This window comes from Micropterus salmoides, unplaced genomic scaffold (assembly GCF_014851395.1).
Source record: "Micropterus salmoides isolate LMB-PRFRI ecotype aquatic unplaced genomic scaffold, ASM1485139v1 Ms_hic_scaffold_1880, whole genome shotgun sequence".
In the NCBI taxonomy this organism is placed as follows: domain Eukaryota; kingdom Metazoa; phylum Chordata; class Actinopteri; order Centrarchiformes; family Centrarchidae; genus Micropterus; species Micropterus salmoides.
The window spans coordinates 8,588-30,879 of NW_024041018.1; the positions used below are offsets into that span (position 1 = coordinate 8,588).

At 41.2% G+C, this 22,292-nt stretch overlaps 3 protein-coding genes across 7 annotated transcripts; all 3 read right to left on the reverse strand.

The window, feature by feature from the left end:
- Nucleotides 1–1,224: 1,224 nt before the first annotated feature.
- LOC119909738 (gastrula zinc finger protein XlCGF71.1-like) lies at nucleotides 1,225–3,238 on the reverse strand. Its single transcript, XM_038727958.1, has one exon. The coding sequence runs from the start codon at nucleotides 2,960–2,962 to the stop codon at nucleotides 2,267–2,269; it is 696 nt and encodes a 231-aa protein (XP_038583886.1). The 5' UTR covers nucleotides 2,963–3,238; the 3' UTR covers nucleotides 1,225–2,266.
- LOC119909736 (gastrula zinc finger protein XlCGF48.2-like) lies at nucleotides 3,042–18,881 on the reverse strand. 5 transcript variants are annotated; one of them, XM_038727955.1, is made up of 3 exons: nucleotides 4,654–5,079; nucleotides 4,020–4,130; nucleotides 3,042–3,281 (listed from the first exon to the last, which is right to left on the reverse strand). In XM_038727955.1, the coding sequence occupies exons 1-3, from the start codon at nucleotides 4,727–4,729 to the stop codon at nucleotides 3,067–3,069; spliced, it is 402 nt and encodes a 133-aa protein (XP_038583883.1). In that variant the 5' UTR covers nucleotides 4,730–5,079; the 3' UTR covers nucleotides 3,042–3,066. The 5 variants fall into 5 exon arrangements, with proteins under 5 accessions (XP_038583883.1, XP_038583884.1, XP_038583885.1 ...); XM_038727954.1 differs by lacking the exons at nucleotides 3,042–3,281; nucleotides 4,020–4,130; nucleotides 4,654–5,079 and adding exons at nucleotides 6,247–6,684; nucleotides 12,607–14,052; nucleotides 18,395–18,881; XM_038727956.1 differs by lacking the exons at nucleotides 4,020–4,130; nucleotides 4,654–5,079 and adding an exon at nucleotides 18,395–18,871.
- Nucleotides 8,597–12,038, reverse strand: LOC119909735 (gastrula zinc finger protein XlCGF57.1-like). Its single transcript, XM_038727952.1, has one exon. It carries the CDS (start codon nucleotides 11,609–11,611, stop codon nucleotides 9,665–9,667), a length of 1,947 nt encoding a protein of 648 aa, XP_038583880.1. The 5' UTR covers nucleotides 11,612–12,038; the 3' UTR covers nucleotides 8,597–9,664.
- Nucleotides 18,882–22,292: the final 3,411 nt, after the last annotated feature.

Below are 22,292 nucleotides of genomic sequence, written 5' to 3' on the forward strand. Positions count from 1 at the left end.
TCTGAAGTAGAAAACTAAAAAGAGACAGGAAGACTTGGACAGACCGTAACAAACATGAAACCCTCCTGGTTGGATCAGGAGTGAAATAACACGTGAGCTTCTAAATTAAGCTACAGCCATCGTTTTATCTCGATTAACTTATTCTTATTATGGTTAGAAGCCAAAATCCAAATTGTGATTCAAGTTCGCACAGCCCTAATCTGAGTACTGTATGGAAACCTCTGCTTTAAAAGACTTTTGATTTGAGAGAAAAAACACAAATACAGCACGAGCATTTTACCAATCAATTGTTCATGTTTTACCCACCGCAGGAATCATACCCCAGAACCGGGAACCTTTGGAGGAACCAACTGCATTTCCACCGCAGGGAACCAGGGTCTTAATTTATTTCCAGGGTCTTTATTTTAACCCCCTGAAAAAGGTCCCTGCTCAGGGGGCAGTACTTTCTGAAAGTACTGGTACTTTGGGAGGATGGGGCTTGCCTTGCCGTGAATTTCTGAATGGTGAAGCCCAGAGGCTGCTCACTTTAATTCAAGCATTTCAGGTGTTTTTTTCCCACCATTATTTGCAAACCAGTAAATCATAATCACCAGTCAAATAGCACACAGGTCTCGCCGATGGCCTGAGCTCGTCCATCAGTGTTATATTTATAGCTTGGAAATAGCAGCCAGCGTGCAGCAGTGTGTTGTAACACTTAATACTGGGTCCAAACCAGAATCTGAATGCAAAGTACATTTTCACCTACATAATTTGCCGTGGTATATGTTGGTGCTTTAAAGTACACATGAACATAAATATAAATACATAAAAGGCAAAAGAACAAAAATTTACAAGTATACAAAATAATACCATAATACTATAGGAAAAATAATGTCAAATAAAACAGGATAATTACAAGTATGTGCAGAAATTCTCAATTCAGCGTTAAGTGTTGTTCCAACATGGGGTCAGCAGTGTGTGTGTTTGAGGGGGGGCCATGAGTCGGTGTTAGTGGGGGCCCCGCCTCGTTAATGAGGCTAACTGCAGTCGGAAAGAAACTGTTTTTGTGGTGCAAAGTTTTTGGTCCTGATGGACCGCAGCCTCCTGCCAGAGGGGAGAGTCTGAAACAGTTTGTGTCTGGGGTGGAGGAGTCAGCTGCGATCTTTCCTGCTCGCCTCAGAGTCCTGGAGGCGTACAGGTCCAGAAGAGAAGGAAGATTGCAGCCAATCACCTTCTCTGCAGAGCGAATGATGCGCTGCAGCCTGCCCTTGTCCCTGGCAGTGGCAGCAGCGTACCAGGTGGTGATGGAGGAGGTGAGGATGGACTCATTTGTGACTCATTTATTGTTTAAAGTTTTCATCAGTCAGGATGTTTCTACAAGCAGCTGAAGACGGTCTCCTCCTCTCCAAAACAAATGGGCCAGTTGATTAAAGCAGGTAATAAAGCTCATTAAAAATCCTGTTCCTCCGACACTCAGGCGACATAGACGCGAGTCCTGCAGCTGATCTGCAGCTCCTGTCAGCTGGAAATGTTTTCATAACCTTCCAAACTGTCACATCATTATGGTTTGTGTTGCTTTCTCTGTGCTAGAGTTCTTCTAAGAACTTGATGGATTTATAGAGTTTGTCATTAAATTCTCTCTTCATTGCACTCCCACACAAAAAAGCTGTTGGTCAAGCTAAGCCTTTAGTTTTTCATTATATTCCAATGAAATTAGATATTCATTATAAATTCTGCTCACGGATCGTGGTTAATGAATAACGACGCATGGCCATCGCTTTTTCTTCAGCTGGTTAATTAGCCTAATTTTCGCAGGTCTTTAGACCACGGTGGGAACGCACACAACAATGGGCTGAAGGAACCTTTTAGTTCCTTGAAAAGCAGATCCTGGTATTAAAAGTACTTCTGGTGGAAAAGCGTCTAATGGGATCAATTCAAGACTGGGAGAGTCCATTCAATTAGAAATAAACTGTGTTGTTGTGAGGTAAGTCAAGTCAATTGTAAATCACAATTAAAACAACACATGTTGACTTCAGGGCTGTACACGTGGCGCAAAATAATTTTAGACCATTTTAAAATCAATGAATACAAGTAATACCATAAAGCACCCCGAGAACGACTAAATAATCTAAACCCAACTGAAAACAGAATGAAAATGATCAGGTGGCTTATTTTGTAGTCTGTCACACAGTTCTGAACTGATCAGTGTTGAGCCAAGTCTTGCCCTCAGTTCTTCAGTCCTGTTGGCTCAACAAGCATCTCTGCAGCTTCATTTACATACACTGCTCTAACCAGTACACTTGTGGTCTTTTAAAACATTAAGCTCAGTGAAACTTTTATCACAGCTGCTGCAACTAAATGATTTCTCTCTTGTGTGGGTTCTCATGTGTTGCGATAAATTGCTTCTGCTACTGAACCTTGCTTTGCAAACTGAACATGTGAAAGGTTTTTCTCCTGTATGAACTCTTAAGTGTTTAGTCAAAGTAGAGTTTTGTGTAAATATTTTACCACAGAAAGAACAACTGAAGGGCTTCTCTCCTGTGTGGATTCTCATATGTTTGGATAAAGTGTTTTTGAGACTGAAACTTGTTTGACAAACTGAACATGTGAAAGGTTTTTCTCCTGTATGAACTCTTAAGTGTTCGGTCAAAGTTGAGTTTTGTGTGAATATTTTACCACATACAGAACAACTGAAGGGTTTCTCACCTGTGTGGATTCTCATGTGTTTGGATAAAGTGCCTCTGTCACCGAAACGTTTTGTACAAACTGAACATGGGAAAGGTTTTTCTCCTGTGTGGATTATCATGTGTCTCTTCAGCTGTGAGTTTTGCCTGAACAGTTTACCACACTCAGAGCAACTAAATGATTTCTCACCAGTGTTACATTTAATATTATTTTGCAGAGGGTTTAAACCTGACTGAGGTTCCCTGGTCTCATGCCAATTACAACTGTCATCAGTCTCAGGTTCAGAGCAGTCTGACATTTTGTCATCAGTATCTAGTTGTAAATGTCTATCACAGTCTGTCACATCTTCTTCACTCTTCACAGGGACAGGAGTGAATGTGAACTTGATGATATCAGCCTCCTTCAGCCCTCGTAACTGCTCTCCGTCCCGACTGATCCAGAGTTCCTCCTGTTCCTCTTTAATGTGTGGCGGCTCTGTTGGGTCCTCCTGGTCCAGACCGGAGATCCACTCCTCTTTAATGTGTGGCGGCTCTGGTGGGTCCTCCTGGTCCCGACTGGGGCTCCATCCTGTTGCTTAGTGGGAACCGCTTCTTCACTCACCAACAGCAGCTGGACGTCTGTGGAGAATAATGAAATACATACAAAAACTTTCTGTTAACATTTAAACCAGTGACACCACTACTTTCTTAAAAATGTGGGAAAATGATGCACACTTTGTATACACATATGTGGAAGGAGGGCTTGGTGAAAATTAGGAAAAGGATCATTATCAAATGTGTCAATAACAAAATTGGGCATTTTTTCCTCAACATGACTTGATCTAAAAGCCTATCACACAGCAGAACAGACATTGGATGTCCTCTGGAAAAGAGGGGGAAAACCAAGGTGGAATCAAGGGCCACGAAAGCCACTGGTGGAAGTGAAGACAATCACAACTCTGATGATAGGCTCGTCCACACGCGGCACACCTGCTGCTGAAAAATGGAATCGCAGGTGGGAAGATCCAAAACACGATATCTGTGTTTTTTGGCAACTTTATAAAACTCTGCTGCTGGTGGAGAAAATCAACTAAGCAGAGAGGGAGAGAGAAACAGAGAGACGAGGGGCAAGCAGGTGTGTCTGAAGCAGAGGTGTAGGTGTGGAAAAGAGAACTGAAGGGAAAAGCATAGTGAGCAGATTCGAGTAGTGAATAAAACTAAAGCACTAAAATAAGGTGGAGAATGTGGTAAAATTAAAATTGTGAAATAAGAAACAACCTTATAGAAAGTAAACATATATCCCTCCTGTTTGGCTGTGTTCTGTTTGTTCATACAACTGTATTCTTCTCCCTCCTTTTAACTCTGATTTTGATTAACTTTGATTTTTGCTGATTTCCTCATGCTCTGGCCTTTTTGCGGACGGTAGCTCTCCTGGTATGCAGTCCAGGGCTGTTTGCTGCATGTTGTCCAACTTCCGTCTCTCTTCAGCTGCTATCCAACAAAGGCAAAAAGCCCCAAAAATAGCCTTAAATTATTATAATCATTACTTCACATCCTTAAGGTTTTCCCTGTTTCCATCTCTGTATAAACACTTTTATATTACAAGCTGTATTACAATTACAATTGTTCATATTACAATTCCTTGTATGTGTAAAACACTACTTGGCAGTAAAGCTCCTTCTGATTCTGATTCCTCTGGTTTAAACATCAGTGTGATTTATGTGCACTACCTGTCTATTACCAGTTTTCATAACACATGTACACATTATGTTAATGCACAACCTGTCAACATGACAGTTTCTGACCAATGTACACCGGCTGACTACAGTATTATATTATACTATTTTTACCTGCGTGATTTTCTTTTCATGAACATGTTTTATGGGCCCAGAACAGAGTTTCATTGACTGATTCATCACTGCTGTTTATATGACAATAAACTACCTCTCTTATTATAGTGGAGCTGGTTTCCAGCAGTTTACCGTGAGAATAAGCAGTAAAGTGTACAAACCTGCTTCAGGCTTGAAAACAGCGTCCAGTAGTTTGCGTTGTCCACAAAGTTCCTCCTCGTTCTCCACTTTAGACATTTTTACTGATTCACAGCAGCTTTTCCTCCAGACTGTTTCCAGCTAGCAAGCTAAGCTAACTGCATTAGCTTCGTAGGACACCGGGAGATAATTCAGATGTTAAACATGTTCAGATAAAGGGAACAGCACAGAGTCTATTCAGACAGCTCTATCTGGACATTTGGACATTTGGGCTCCGTGAAAAATACAGTTTGGTCTCTATGGAAGCTGCTCCGACTGTGAGGCCGAGCTCCGGCTCCGGCTACTTCCTGCTAACAAGCTAACTTCCTTTAGCATTCTTGGCTAACAGGAGATGAGTCTGAGGTGAAACATCCCGAAAGTTTAAACAGAGTCCACTTAAACACGTTGATCCTCACTTACAGGCTCATTGTCTGTTCGAAACGGGCCATTTTGCCAATATCGACCTGCAGAGCCAGAGAGCCTCTGTACGCATGCGCCACCAGTTTATTGAGATGCTCCCAAACATCAACCGAACCTACATTTTAATATTAAGAATTTAAAAAACATGTTACTTTTGTTTCTTTGTTTGCAAAGACTGCACACATGAAAAACAAAATGTAGCCTACAATAATTTTTATCTATTAAAAATGTCACCATTTGTAAATGATATAATGAATCAGCGTTTGTGGGAAATGCTGAAAGAAAGGCAATGTGACTTTATTTTTACAGCACAATTTATCCTCCAGAGCAGTTTAATGTGCTTTACAGGTTACACAAACAAACATAGTGTAAACAATACTGTGCAAAGCAACAGGAAATCAGAGACTCTTGTGCTCATCACATCCATCTGTATTCATGACCCTTTGGGGGCTCCACAGTCCCAGCCAGAAGAGGGGTTTGATGTGCCATCAAAGCTCTTTTGAAGAAGCGCAAAGAAAGGGGCAACTTTGATGACAGTAGACACAGTGGTCTGTCAGTTACTTACTGTCAGTTCAGTTCAATTCAATTCAATTTTTATTGTTATACCTTGTGGGGAAATTCTATATTATATAATCTATATATTCTATAACAATAGGGCTAAAAACTGAAAACAAGCATACATGACACATTACAGAGTACATCATCTATTTGTCCATACAGAGCCCTGATCTCAACATCATCCAGTCTGTCTGGGATTAAGAGAGAGAAGCAGCGGGGGACTGCAGGGAGTTCTCCAACATGTTTGGGTCAAACTACCTGCAGAGGTCCTTCAATAACCATGTTCAGGTGTACCTAGAAGAACTGATGCTGTGGTCCCATCAGATATTGATCTGATTTTAGATTTTGACTTTACAGCATCTTTTTGCAGATGACAGAGGGTAAATTTGTACAGTTTTAAAAAGTACAAAAGTGCAGACAGGCATTAGAATTTTCCGTCTTTAAAGGTAAAATCAAATAGGTTTCCCCAGGTCAGGATCGTTTGCTGAGCTAAACCAAAGAGACGGTTGGTGACTCTCCGAAACAACTGTGGTGGAAATTGTATATTTCCTTGTGAAGAAATTAACAAATACATTAGTTACAACAAACAGTTTTCTTTGTGATATTTATTGAAACAAGTGCGAGTGATTCGGTTGAAGGGCAGAAGGGGGATTAAAGAGTCCAAGAAAAACAGGCTAAACATTGAAAGCTAGAGAATAAATGTAGAGTCTATGAGAAAACACCTTCTCAGCCGTGAGCCACGGTTTAAACTCACTTCTCATGGAAAAGCAGCATGCATGAGCCAAAATCTCACAGATGTTAATTATATAAAACACCGGTACACTTAGTGGAAAATATTACACCACATAAGACATATATGGGATTATTGAAAGTCAAACTCTTCCTCTCTTAGTCTGCTTGGTAGGTGGAAGCGCTCTGTGGTCCGTCTCCTAGGTAACCCATGATAAGGATAATCTTCATCTTGTTGAGTGGCTGGCTCTCTTTAGAAAGTGTAGCATGTGACTCGCAGGACACACAACAGGACTTACGTATTGGATCTGTTTGTAAATACAACAGAATCTTAATTTGTTAAGCTTGAGAAAAGGAAAAGTCTACTAGCTGCTAATTACATTCAGGCAGTGTAGTGAAAGAAAACATGCTTTGTGTCATTTTTACTTTACTTCCTGCATTTTGATTAAATACAGTTGGATCTTTTACAAATATTTGCTGCAGATGATCTATAAACTACTTACAGTTATGACTTATTATATCCATAACTATTTGGTTTTCCAAGTGATGAATCAACACACCTAATTAAAGCATTACACATTTTATTAGTAACTGGTTTACAAAAAGTTTACTACAATTCATAAATCAGCTGAAATAAAAAAAGAATGAACACCTGATTGTAGGAAACACCTGAAACAAAATATTCTTTATTCACTGGAACATTTCTGATGGGGAAAAATGTACAGACTGTAATGGCCTGGTCAGAAGGAGCTGCTCTGCAGAGAAACCTGTTTGTTAATGATAACGGTGTGTTCCAGTTGGAACGACCCCTTAAGACGCATCAGATTCAGAAACTTGGGAGAACTGCACTACCTCTAGCTTCTTGATCCAAGATGGCAGCTCCGTGTACAAACAGTTAGGGAAAGCTGTAGTTTATACTGTGTATCAGCATTTCTGTGTATTAGTACCTCATAGAGAATGCGGTACACAAAGTAGTGTCTGTGGACATGTTGCTAATGTGTTTAATATGAGTATGTACTGCATAATGTGTTTGTTTTTTTACCGGTGTTGGTAACAATGGTTAGCCTGACTAGTTGTCAGCAACGGCTGGCTGAGCGAGGTTTTCTGACTTGTAACTGGAAGCCGGTCAACTCGGCCGGACGTCATTCCCAGCACTTCCGAGGTAAATGGAAGGAGGCATAAACCATCATGGCGCAGGAGAGCGAGCTCCCTGCGCCACCCTCTTAACAACCATAGCTGCCTATAAATAGTGATTGAAATGGCCTTTATTAATATTAATACTAATGACTGCATGAAAATAAGGATGACAAACTCTGACAGAAAAGCTAATAAATAAATTTAACACAGCGTGACACTGACGTTCTTTTTGGTTTGAAGCAACAAAAATGATGATGTTAGGTGGATGAAGCGCGGATATACACGCGATGCTTGTGCACCGGAGCTCCACCCCTTCATAATCGATCTGCAGACAATCGCATCCCTCCTGAGTGGTGACGGTGGTGGAGGGGGACACATGCACTGAAGGATCCAGGTCCATAATTTGGATCCCTAATTTGAAAAGAGTGTAAAATAAATACGTCCTTTTACGTAATTTGTCCTGTTGACATATTTATGAGAATACATTTAACTGCATGCAAGTATTGACTGCAGGTCAAATTAAATGTAATTCCTGATTTAACTGTGCAACATACTTGAGGCGTTCTTTTGCATAAACAGATCTCTGTTTGTGTTTATTATCCTAAATCACGGTTGTTTTTGTGTGTAATCAGGATATCTCATTTTTAAATAAACTAAAATCATGTTTTTTTTATTTGCGCACCTCAGGGATAATCAAAAGGGGGTTTGTTTATTTGTTTAAGTAGAAAATGAACTAATATATAATTATATTATCAAAATCATCACGGTGAAGTCATTTCCTCCGCGGTAATATGTTGGGGCTCAAAAGCGCAGTATCCAGTATTACCACATTTTTCTGCATTTTCATCATTGAAGTAATTTGGTAACATATAGCAGAGTAAGGCCCCGTCCACACTGCTCCGTTTTAGTTTACAAACAGAGAATTAAAACGATTATGATCTCCGTCCACACCAGCAAATGACTGAAAACGCACAGCTATTGGCCGTTCAGGTGCACTGGGCATGCGCGTGCCGGTGTAAACATGAAGCAGATTCCGTAGTTATAGAAGATTTGGTGAAAGAATAAAGAAATGCAGACAAAGAATCACACCAGTTTTTTTTTTGCATGCACCAATAACGAGCTGAATGTAACACGGGACTGTGGCGGCAGAAAACAGACTGGGAGTCGTCGCAAAGTAAACGGCGACATGCACAGTACAAGTGTAGGCAGGTAAGTCTTATTTGCACGATACAGAATATTTTAATAAAAATACCAAGTCAAAAACCTTTTAAGACCCAATCAGAGAGCCGAGCGTCTGCGTCATTGTTTCTAAAGTCCTCCGTTTTGGCCCGTCTTCACTAAAACGCCCTCCGGAGTTTTGAAACGCAAAACGTGGGTCGGCAGCATTTCCAAACTTCTCTGTTTTAGTGTGGACGGGAGGTGCAAACGTAGCAAAAGGTCTCCGTTTAAAAAGAAAAACGCAGTACGGGGGCCTAAGAGTGTCTCACCTCGCTGCACAGCGAGCCGCTAACAGCAGCTTTATGGTCAGAGCAAGCTAGCTGCTGGGTGCTAGTCAACAATCGTTACCTTCAGGGCCTGTCTATCAAGTCAATTTACACGCCGCAGCAACGTGCACACACACTGGTACGGAACAGAATAGGATGTCCACCACTAACCACTGTGCTAAGTAACGTTAAAATTAAATTTCTACAGAAGGCAACATGAAAAACAGTTGCAGGCATCAGACACACTAAGCTCGTTAGTGAGCTTTAAATGAGGCTTTCTCTCGACTGTACAACATTAATCCAACATCGCCGAGCCTGCTAGCCACATTAGCCGCACAATATGCTAACGGCAAGTTAGCTAACCTTTAAAATAAACACGTCAACACTTACAGCTTCCAAGTTTGAAGTCAGGTCACGTACAGCAATCCGTCCTTGAACCGTTACAGAACTCTTTACAGTTATTATGGAACTTTTGAAGCACTAACTTAATAATTTAATGCGCACTGAAGTGTAATGTATGTGTGTGGCTGACACTAGTCTGTTACTGTCTGTGCTGCTGTGTGCATGATATGAACCATTATGTGGCACAACATGCATCTAAATTGACCAATACAAAATTGGAGACCAGAGCCAATCAGTCTCACATTTCCAATGTTGTACCAGCCAATCAACTGGTGGACTGTTCCTCCCCTGTGTGGGTTCTCATGTGTTGTCTCAGACGTGACTTTTGCGCAAATCCTCTACCACAGACAGAACACCTGAAGGGTTTCTCCCCTGTGTGGGTTTTCATATGGGTGGACAAATTGCTTTTCTGACTGAAACTCGACTTACAAACTGAGCATGTGAAAGGTTTTTCTCCTGTATGAACTCTTAAATGTGAGGTCAAAGTTGAGCTTTCTATAAAACCTTTACCACAAACTGAACAACTGAATCGTTTCTCCCCTGTGTGGACAGCTAAGTGTCGTCTCAGATTTCCCTTATCTCCAAATCTTTTATCACAGACTGAACAACTGAAGGGTTTCTCCCCTGTGTGGATTCTCATGTGTTTTACAACCTCTACTCTCCATGGAAACGTTTTTTTACAAACTGAGCAGCTGAAACATTTTCCTTCTGAATGAAGTCTCATATGAGTCAATAAGGAGTTCTTACTGGGGTATCTTTTACCACAAACAGAACAACTGAAGGGTTTCTCCCCTGTGTGTGTTCTCATGTGATTCATAACCTCCACGTTACCTTGAAAAGTTTTTTTACAAACTGAGCAGCTGAAACGTTTTCCTTCTGAATGAAGTCTCATGTGAGTCAATAAGGAGTTCTTCCTGGGATATCCTTTACCACAAACAGAACAACTGAAGGGTTTCTCCCCTGTGTGTGTTCTCATGTGCTTTACAACATCTCCTCTCCATCGAAATGTTTTTTTACAAACGGAGCAGCTGAAACATTTTTCTTCTGAATGAAGTCTCATATGACTCCTTAGGGAGTTCTTCTTGTAGTAGCCTTTGCCACAAACTGAGCAACTAAACAGCTCTTCTGTTTGGATTCCATTGTGTTTTTGCAGATGTCCCTCATGGCCAAAGCTTGTAGAATATTCAGAGGCGCTACTTGATGTTTTTCTGTTATTGCATTCCACATCATCCTGGTTCCTGGCTGGTCCTGGTCCTCCACAGTCCCTTCCGTCAGCTTCTGTTTTCTTCTGTTCAGTTAATCTTTGATGAAGCTCTGAGGACTGACGACCAACACATAGATGGTTTTTGAGCTGATAAGACCAAGTGAATCTTCTGCCACAAACACTGCAGATGTATCGTTTCTCCCCCGTGTGGAGCGCCATGTGGTGTGTCAGATTTACCCTCTGATTAAATCTTTTACTGCAAACTGAGCAACTAAAGGGTTTGTCTCCTGTATGAATTCTCATGTGTCTCTTTAGCTTTGAGTTATAACGGAATCGTTTACCACACTCAGAGCAGCTAAATGATTTCTCACCAGTGTTACATCCACTGTTATTTTGCAGAGGGTTTGAACCTGACTGAGGCTCCTTGATCTCCTTCCAATCACAACTGTCATCAGTCTCAGGTTCAGAGGAGTGTGATGTCTTGTCATCAGTCGCTGTTTGTAAATGTCTATCTGGATCTACATTTCTGTCTGGTTCTGGTTCCCCACAGTCCTCTCCATCAGCTTCTGTCTTCATCTGTTCAGTGAGTCTTTGATGAAGCTGTGAGGACTGAGGTTTCTCTTCATCGTCTTCTTCACTCTTCACAAGAACAGGAGTGAATGTGAACTTGATGATATCAGCCTCCTCCAGCCCTTGAAGCTGCTCTCCCTCCTGACGGGTACAGAGTTCCTCCTGTTCCTCTTTAATATGTGTGGGTGATTGTGGGTCCTCCTGGTCCAGACTTGGGCTTGACTCCTCTTTTATGTGTGGGGGCTCTGGTGGGTCCTCCTGGTCCAGACTTGGGCTTGACTCCTCTTTTATGTGTGGGGGCTCTGGTGGGTCCACGCCGCAGCAACGTGCACACACACTGGTACGGAACAGAATAGGATGTCCACCACTAACCACTGTGCTAAGTAACGTTAAAATTAAATTTCTACAGAAGGCAACATGAAAAACAGTTGCAGGCATCAGACACACTAAGCTCGTTAGTGAGCTTTAAATGAGGCTTTCTCTCGACTGTACAACATTAATCCAACATCGCCGAGCCTGCTAGCCACATTAGCCGCACAATATGCTAACGGCAAGTTAGCTAACCTTTAAAATAAACACGTCAACACTTACAGCTTCCAAGTTTGAAGTCAGGTCACGTACAGCAATCCGTCCTTGAACCGTTACAGAACTCTTTACAGTTATTATGGAACTTTTGAAGCACTAACTTAATAATTTAATGCGCACTGAAGTGTAATGTATGTGTGTGGCTGACACTAGTCTGTTACTGTCTGTGCTGCTGTGTGCATGATATGAACCATTATGTGGCACAACATGCATCTAAATTGACCAATACAAAATTGGAGACCAGAGCCAATCAGTCTCACATTTCCAATGTTGTACCAGCCAATCAACTGGTGGACTGTTCCTCCCCTGTGTGGGTTCTCATGTGTTGTCTCAGACGTGACTTTTGCGCAAATCCTCTACCACAGACAGAACACCTGAAGGGTTTCTCCCCTGTGTGGGTTTTCATATGGGTGGACAAATTGCTTTTCTGACTGAAACTCGACTTACAAACTGAGCATGTGAAAGGTTTTTCTCCTGTATGAACTCTTAAATGTGAGGTCAAAGTTGAGCTTTCTATAAAACCTTTACCACAAACTGAACAACTGAATCGTTTCTCCCCTGTGTGGACAGCTAAGTGTCGTCTCAGATTTCCCTTATCTCCAAATCTTTTATCACAGACTGAACAACTGAAGGGTTTCTCCCCTGTGTGGATTCTCATGTGTTTTACAACCTCTACTCTCCATGGAAAGTTTTTTTACAAACTGAGCAGCTGAAACATTTTCCTTCTGAATGAAGTCTCATATGAGTCAATAAGGAGTTCTTACTGGGGTATCTTTTACCACAAACAGAACAACTGAAGGGTTTCTCCCCTGTGTGTGTTCTCATGTGATTCATAACCTCCACGTTACCTTGAAAAGTTTTTTTACAAACTGAGCAGCTGAAACGTTTTCCTTCTGAATGAAGTCTCATGTGAGTCAATAAGGAGTTCTTCCTGGGATATCCTTTACCACAAACAGAACAACTGAAGGGTTTCTCCCCTGTGTGTGTTCTCATGTGCTTTACAACATCTCCTCTCCATCGAAATGTTTTTTTACAAACGGAGCAGCTGAAACATTTTTCTTCTGAATGAAGTCTCATATGACTCCTTAGGGAGTTCTTCTTGTAGTAGCCTTTGCCACAAACTGAGCAACTAAACAGCTCTTCTGTTTGGATTCCATTGTGTTTTTGCAGATGTCCCTCATGGCCAAAGCTTGTAGAATATTCAGAGGCGCTACTTGATGTTTTTCTGTTATTGCATTCCACATCATCCTGGTTCCTGGCTGGTCCTGGTCCTCCACAGTCCCTTCCGTCAGCTTCTGTTTTCTTCTGTTCAGTTAATCTTTGATGAAGCTCTGAGGACTGACGACCAACACATAGATGGTTTTTGAGCTGATAAGACCAAGTGAATCTTCTGCCACAAACACTGCAGATGTATCGTTTCTCCCCCGTGTGGAGCGCCATGTGGTGTGTCAGATTTACCCTCTGATTAAATCTTTTACTGCAAACTGAGCAACTAAAGGGTTTGTCTCCTGTATGAATTCTCATGTGTCTCTTTAGCTTTGAGTTATAACGGAATCGTTTACCACACTCAGAGCAGCTAAATGATTTCTCACCAGTGTTACATCCACTGTTATTTTGCAGAGGGTTTGAACCTGACTGAGGCTCCTTGATCTCCTTCCAATCACAACTGTCATCAGTCTCAGGTTCAGAGGAGTGTGATGTCTTGTCATCAGTCGCTGTTTGTAAATGTCTATCTGGATCTACATTTCTGTCTGGTTCTGGTTCCCCACAGTCCTCTCCATCAGCTTCTGTCTTCATCTGTTCAGTGAGTCTTTGATGAAGCTGTGAGGACTGAGGTTTCTCTTCATCGTCTTCTTCACTCTTCACAAGAACAGGAGTGAATGTGAACTTGATGATATCAGCCTCCTCCAGCCCTTGAAGCTGCTCTCCCTCCTGACGGGTACAGAGTTCCTCCTGTTCCTCTTTAATATGTGTGGGTGATTGTGGGTCCTCCTGGTCCAGACTTGGGCTTGACTCCTCTTTTATGTGTGGGGGCTCTGGTGGGTCCTCCTGGTCCAGACTTGGGCTTGACTCCTCTTTTATGTGTGGGGGCTCTGGTGGGTCCTCCTGGTCCAGACTGGGGCTCCACTCCTCCTTTATGTGTGGGGGCTCTGGTGGGTCCTCCTGGTCCAGACTGGGGCTCCACTCCTCCTTTATGTGTGGGGGCTCTGGGGGGTCCTCCTGGTCCAGACTGGGGCGCCACTCCTGCTGCTCAGGGGGAACCTCTTCTTTACTCACCAACAGCAGCTGGACGTCTGTGGAGAATAATGAAATACATACAAATTTTAGTAATCAGTAGCAGTGGTTAACACTTAAATTACTGTCACCACTACTTGATATGATACACATTTTGTACAACATATTTTGTAATTCAAACTAAAACAAAACTACAAGACTATCATGCGCTCTGCATTTCTTCGGGGGAAAAATAAAATGATGCAACCAAGACAGCTGCGACTCCATGCTCATGTTTTGTGTATATGTAAATCCACTAGTCCTGAGTTCAGATAAATTTCTCAGCCGAAGATAGAAAAATCATTTTGGACCATTATTATTACCATATCTGTTCTATAAAGCCATGGAAGCTAATAAAAAACAACACAAAAAAAAGAAGTCTACTGGGGAGGAACTACAACCATTAGATCTGGGAAATGCAATTTTGTTAGTTTTATTGCTCTCCACAATGATTTTATAGGAAAACCTGTTAATATGACCTCAGAATCATTGTAGAAAGGATTGTTCATATTTGCAATTTATGTCTTAATTTACAGCTTTTGACATTTATCTGTAGAAATTATAATTAACTAAATAGGCAACACGTAAGTACCAGCATATTTATTCACTCCCTTCTACATTAAGCATTTCATTTGTACATTGAAATCCAAAAGAAACGTCTCCTCATTAGCTTAAAAGGACTAGTTTGCATCCCTTATATGCTTTACTAATCTCAGCTCCTCCATGGTCACCACCTTCCTTTTCCTAACCAAACTTTTTATACACTCATCTGAAAACTAAAATTCACTAAAGGGTTGTGCTATAACAATCAACTTTGCATTTTTGCAATTATCTCAAAAACAGCTTCGTTTAGAGCAGGCTTGGCTGATCTTCTCTATTTTCATAGCGACTGATCATGGCTACTTCAGATCACCAATTGGCGATAGGATTGCCAGGGGGCGGGGTTACATTGCACAAAGTCAGTGAAATTCCAGCATGGAAGAAACAGGCTTATTAGCTTTGAGAGAAACATCTGTAAATGCAGAGTGCAGCGTTTCCTACATAATTACCGTGCAACTGTGGTACCGCTCACTCGCACGTGCGGGGGATTGAAATTAATAGCAGCTATGTACAGCGTGCTAATCTCGACAACCCAGCTTGCTCGCTTGCTACATGCATGCTTGCTTATATCTTACTTGAAGGTGGGTCTCCGACACTGACGCATTGTGTTAAGAAAATAGCTAGACTAACTTCTTCGAGTTAACTTGAATGCATTAATTTTTCTATAACGTTATATAGACAGCTCCTTTTCAATGTCTTTGTGTGTGAGAGAGAGAGAAAGAGAGTCTTAACAGAATTAACATCCAATTTTACATAAATGCTCATATATCAAAGCTATTGTGACCAAAACTTGGACCATCTGTTTGGATTCTCAGTCCGAGTTTTGCTGAGCAATCCTGGGATATTGTTCCACTAAGGGGCGCCACACATGTGAAAAGTTTATACCACGTAATTCCCTGTGTAGGTCACAGGGTGTCTGTTAATAAAAGTCTGTTTCCCTACTGGGAGAACGAAGGCAGTAAGTGTTAACAAACATCTCCCCTGGTGCTTCAGACTGCGGTCTGGAAGTTCCGCAGGAAAGCTAACAGTGAAGTTTTGGCTGCTACATAACATTAGCTAAATATATAGGAAGTGACGTTAATTAGCTGCATATCATTACAACCTACTGGTCCAGTGCTGAGAACATTAGGTACAAGCCTAGACTTAAGACAAAAGCAGGGCCTGACAATAACAATGGTCCAATGGCCCGGGGCCAGTACAAAGATCAGGTCAGTGCAGAAACAATACTGACAAATACATTTTATCGCATTAGAAACTCAACATCCTGCAGCTTTTTTGCAACTCTTGGTGTGCACCATTGGCCAATCAAGAGTTGAAGTATTTGAACACCCTGCTATTTTGCAAGTTCTCCCACTTAGAAATCATGGAGGGGTCTGAAATTGTCATCGTAGGTGCATGTCCACTGTGAGAGACATAATCTAAAATAAAAATCCAGAAATCACAATGTATGATTTTTTAACTATTTATTTGTATGATACAGCTGCAAATAAGTATTTGAACACGTGTCTATCAGCTAGAATTCTGACTCTCAAAGACCTGTTAGTCTGCCTTCAAAATGTCCACCTGCACTCCATTTATTATCCTAAATTAGATGCACCTGTTTGAGGTTGTTAGCTGCATAAAGACACCTGTCCACCCCATACAATCAGTAAGAATCCAACTACTAACATGGCCAAGACCAAAGAGCTGTCCAAAGACACTAGAGACAAAATTGTACACCTCCACAAGGCTGGAAAGGGCTACGGGGAAATTGCCAAGCAGCTTGGTGAAAAAAGGTCCACTGTTGGAGCAATCAGTAGAAAATGGAAGAAGCTAAACATGACTGTCAATCTCCCTCGGACTGGGGCTCCATGCAAGATCTCACCTCGTGGGGTCTCAATGATCCTAAGAAAGGTGAGAAATCAGCCCAGAACTACACGGGAGGAGCCGGTCAATGACCTGAAAAGAGCTGGGACCACCGTTTCCAAGGTTACTGTTGGTAATACACTAAGACGTCATGGTTTGAAATCACGCATGGCACGGAAGGTTCCCCTGCTTAAACCAGCACATGTCAAGGCCCGTCTTCAGTTTGCCAATGACCATTTGGATGATCCAGAGGAGTCATGGGAGAAAGTCATGTGGTCAGATGAGACCAAAATAGAACTTTTTGGTCATAATTCCACTAACCGTGTTTGGAGGAAGAAGAATGATGAGCACCATCCCAAGAACACCATCCCTACTGTGAAGCATGGGGGTGGTAGCATCATGCTTTGGGGGTGTTTTTCTGCACATGGGACAGGGCGACTGCACTGTATTAAGGAGAGGAGGACCGGGGCCATGGATTGCCAGATTTTGGGGAACGACCTCCTTCCCTCAGTTAGAGCATTGAAGATGGGTCGAGGCCGGGTCTTCCAACGTGACAATGACCCGAAGCACACAGCCAGGATAACCAAGGAGCGGCTCTGTAAGAAGCATATCAAGGTTCTGGCGTGGCCTAGCCAGTCTCCAGACCTAAACCCAATAGAGAATCTTTGGAGGGAGCTCAAACTCCGTGTTTCTCAGCGACAGCCCAGAAACCTGACTGATCTAGAGAAGATCTGTGTGGAGGAGTGGGCCAAAATCCCTCCTGCAGTGTGTGCAAACCTGCTGAAAAACTACAGGAAACATTTGACCTCTGTAATTGCAAACAAAGGCTACTGTACCAAATATTAACATTGATTTTCTCAGGTGTTCAAATACTTATTTGCAGCTGTATCATACAAATAAATATGGATTTTTTTTTTTTTAGATTCTGTCTCTCACAGTGGACATGCACCTACGATGACAATTTCAGACCCCTCCATGATTTCTAAGTGGGAGAACTTGCAAAATAGCAGGGTGTTCAAATACTTATTTTCCTCACTGTATCTCCAATGTCAATCAAGTAGGAACCTCCAGGTCTAATAAAGTGAAGCCATGCGGACGTAATTTAAACCTTCATTAACAGCCAGCAGGGGGCGACTCCTCTGGTAGCAAAAAGAAGTCTGGTTCCATTATAAATAGTTTAACAGTGGGGCTGATTTATCACCTCAGTAAACACTTTCATAATGAGTTTATGGTGTCAGACATTAGTTTTAAATCTTTAGTAAAAACGTACTGCTGATAGAGAAAGACAGGACTGAGACACTGAAGTTCAGGCATTAGGCTAGCAGATAACGGTGTTCTCTGGGAATCTAATATGTCTACAGAACTCACTGTCTCCACAGATTAAAGTGCAAATACATAAAACCATTAGATTTCAACGTTGCATTGAAGTGTAAACATCAACAGCTTTAGACCAGTTAAAGACAACCTTGTAGGGAAATGCAGAGAAATAAATATCGTGGACAGGAACGTTTCATCAGATTTGTGTTCGTAGTCTGTATGCTGTTAACAGTCTTCCCTGACCGGGCTACATAAACAATACTGTGTAAGTCTTAATGAGTCTCCAAGAACTTCTTCATCACACCTGCCTCACTTTATTTTCCTTACAGTACTTTCTTGAGTATTCCCATTCTCTGTTAATTTATTCTTTTACTATCAGATATAACAGAGAAACTCTGACAGGAACATTTTACTGCACTGTGAGTACTTTTACTGTCATACTGTAAGTACATGTTGCTGATAATACTCACATACTTTTACTGAAGGAAGGTTTGAATGCAGGACTTTTACTCGCAGTGGAGTATTTTCACAGAGTGGTATTAGTACTTTTACTGCAGTAAAGGCAGTTTACAGTGAGAATAAGCAGTAAAGTGTACAAACCTGCTCCAGGCTTGAAAACAGCGTCCAGTAGTTTGCGTTGTCCACAAAGTTCCTCCTCGTTCTCCACTTTAGACATTTTTACTGATTCACAGCAGCTTTTCCTCCAGACTGTTTCCAGCTAGCAAGCTAAGCTAACTGCATTAGCTTCGTAGGACAGCGGGAGATAATTCAGATGTTAAACATGTTCAGATAAAGGGAACAGCACAGAGTCTATTCAGACAGCTCTATCTGGACATTTGGACATTTGGGCTCCGTGAAAAACACAGTTTGGTCTCTATGGAAGCTGCTCCGACTGTGAGGCCGAGCTCCGGCTCCGGCTACTTCCTGCTAACAAGCTAACGTCCTTTAGCATTCTTGGCTAACAGGAGATGAGTCTGAGGTGAAACATCCCGAAAGTTTAAACAGAGTCCACTTAAACACGTTGATCCTCACATGCAGGCTCTGCTGCTGAACTCCGGCTGCATCTTACGGTAACGGAAAAGTTAGCATGTTAGCAACCGGAAGTAATGTTACACCTACTACAACTTTTTTGCTGATTTTCAAAATAAATGTGACCAAAGGGAAGAAATACCTAGATCCTCAAATTAAGTAAATATACCACTAAGTATAATAAAAGTAAAATACACAAAACTTAATGTCAGAAAAAAAACATTATTATACATATGAATGTAAAAATTAGTACAATTAGATGTGAAATACTAACAGTAAAGTGAGGTGAGCTTTAGTCTTTGGGTTAAGTGTGTGAGACATGGATGTGGAGGTATTATCTCTTCACTCTGTGGTCCCATCTGCCAGGCAGTAGAGGAGAAGTGTAAAGCTGATGATACATGGAGCAACTTTTAGAGCAATGGTGCTGGGCAATGTTCCTGTCAATGGTAATGAGTAAAGATTACTACCGTAATCACCCTCCCCGCACCAACACTGTCCGTTCAAAACATAGTCGGACTTGCCACCAGCAACATTGCTCAAAAAGTTGCCCCGTGTATCATCAGTTTAATTTATAAATCTGAAGTACCTTATATCATCCTGGGCCCAAAGAAACCCTCTATCACAGGATGAAATGACTACAGGACATGGCCTTGAATTCTGTGGTCAGGAAATCCTGTGAGAGACTGGTGTTGACTCACCTGAAGGACTTCACAGGCCTGCTGGACCCCTTAAAAGTTTTCCCACCAAGCAAACAGGCCAGAATCAGAATCCAAAGCCAGGTATGTGTACACATATGAGGAATCTGACTCCATCTGCCTCGACCGGGAACTACTGTGTACAGAGACACACAAACATGAACTAAACCATAACATTCACAAACAGTGAATAAAAATCAATAAATAATCAATAACAAATAAACTCTCAGGTCAATCTGCAGAAAATTAACAGATAAAAGAGCAGAAATAGAAACCAACTGAAGGCCACAATCCCGACAGGTCAAAATCTGTTCACATTAACACCTCAACAAACCCTAAAACCTGCGAAAAGACATCACAACATCTTTTAGCAACTGTGAATCCACCCCCGAATAAATCCTCTTAAACATTACTAAATTATAGTCTTTTCTGCATTTTACTGAACTATTAATCTAGAAAGGCAGATTTAACACTGTTAGTAGTGTCTGTTATAAGGTCCTAAAGTTTCTCCAACTGATCCTCGCACAGAAACTAATAAACGACTCAAACATCAACAGAAATGTTGAATTTCCCTGTTCCTGAATGTAGTTCAGTGAAACATAGCTGCCATCCAGTGCACATCCGGCAAAACATCATCCTACAGGCCATGAAGGAGGTTTTCCTGCTGTATTTATGTTTTATGCTGCTGAATTATGTTTCTCATGTGGTAGAGAATAAACACATGTTAAAGTATAGATTTCTGCGTGCATTAGGCTAAATGTGTACAAGTGATCCTATATTAGAAATAGCACGTAGAGATAAAATTTTCACTTTGGTCTGTTGATGGAAATGAAATAGCTATTTCCCCCCCAGGTCACTAACATTAGCTACTTAGAATAATCAAAGCTAGGCTACAAAACTTATGCTACACTGTTTGGTACTGAGTGAGCAGAAGCAGCAGCTGACTCCTCACTTTGTTCTTGCTCTTCTTTCAGCCTTTAGTTTTAAGCATAGATAAATATTTATTAATCCTTTCGGAATTCAACAAGACAACTGCTTTCCCAACACAAACATCACCTGAATGCTATACAAGTTATACTAAGGTGCAGCTCCCCAACACCCAGAGATTCAGCTCTCTTTTATTATCTCTTTATTTGTTAAGAAATCCAATACTAGTAGGTCCAGTTTGATCATTTTCAATAAATGCTACAGATGATCTATAAATTACTTACTGATCCATAAATAGTTGGTTGCCCAAATTAAAAACCGCCATATAAAACATTTCACATTTTATTAAAAAAAATCTAATTGTTTACAAAACATTTACAATGAATTCACATTATTGATCAACAGAAAATCAAGAAAAATAACACTTGATTTGGAAAACAAGTCAAAGTATTTTTCATTAACTGGATGATTTCTGACTAAAAGAAGACATTACAGACTCGCTGCAATGAGCTGGTAGGGAGGAGATGTGCTGCATAATGTTTGATAATGACAAGGTATCATCTTCTTATTTCTTACAAATGAATCGCAGATGTTCATTTAAGTAAATGTCTTTTTTCTACAAAACTCCCTCTTTATGTTTCCACAGACTGGGTTTCCTTGCTGAGGCCGGGCGGAGGGATCTGTCTCGTAGTCACTTGGGACAAAGATACCCAGTTGAAGAATGATTACAGCAACCATCAACTCTTTCAACATACATATGGTATCCGAGTACTGTCTGGAAACAGGCTGGAAAAATCTGAACCTCTGCTTTAAAGGTAACTGCGTAAATCCAACACATAAGCTGTCTAATTTTCACGCCCCCTTAGTTACTGTTGCTAAGTTGACAAACTGTCAGGCCTGTCGCACTTTAAGCACGGCGCTGCCACTGTTTATTACTGCACTCCCCGGAGAAATATTGTAGCTAACGTTAGCTAACTAACATCACATTGGGAACAATCCACAGCCGACATTTTCCTGGATTTGTTTTAGGTTTTGGAAAGAGAATAAATCGTACTTCTCCTTTCAACCTCTCTGGGTAGCTGCTGTAACTATTACAAGTGCCTCAGGAACAGCGTTTGACCATATCTTGGAAAATACAGCTAAAAAAAAAGCTAGAAAACGAGTCAATGGAGCGCAGATGTGAAAGTGTCCGACCTCAGTTGGAGCGAGTCCTATACTGAGCTGTGATCGGCCAGCTACGTTTTTGGGGTGTGGCTTAGTGAAGGGTCGCTTCCACATAATGTTGGACTGTTAATACAACCACATCTGTGCATAATATTTTGGAAAATCTAGAGCACATTTGTAATAAACTACACCTCAAAAACTGAACTTACTAAAGAATTCTACTGGGGAGGAATTACCATTAGATCTGGGGAAAGTCATTTGGTTAATTTTGATGCTCTACCCAATGATTTTACATTCATGGCACAGCACCAAGCTAATAATAGAACATAATTGTGCTTTTTGATGTGAGAGCGCAGAGTGAATATTTAATCTCAGACTAAAAAGCTGAGGGGTTTCTACTAGGGGTGGGAATCACCAGAGGCCCCATGATGTAATTTCGAAATACAATATTATTAGTATTTTAAACATATTCCGATATATTGCAATTAATTACCAACTTTATCCAACTTCAAATTATGCCCCATAGGAAAACTTTGTCAACGTCGGTTTTATCTAAAAAAATAAATTTCGTTAATAATAATAGTTTGTTCCTCTCACTTTTTCAGCCCACTATATGGCGCTGTTGAGTTTTCTAGTGGACTGAAAATTCTAGTACCAAAAAGTTGAATTCTCATGTTCAATTG

Bases quoted from the DNA above. Each gene is read 5' to 3' on its own strand.
- LOC119909738 (XM_038727958.1), bottom strand. From the start codon at position 2,962: ATGTCAGACTGCTCTGAACCTGAGACTGATGACAGTTGTAATTGGCAT.
- LOC119909735 (XM_038727952.1), bottom strand. From the start codon at position 11,611: ATGCCTGCAACTGTTTTTCATGTTGCCTTCTGTAGAAATTTAATTTTA.
- LOC119909736 (XM_038727953.1), bottom strand. From the start codon at position 18,470: ATGTCTAAAGTGGAGAACGAGGAGGAACTTTGTGGACAACGCAAACTA. The intron at 14,053-18,394 runs GTTTGTACACTT...TATTCTCCACAG, and splicing joins TGTTTTCAAGCCTGGAGCAG to ACGTCCAGCTGCTGTTGGTG.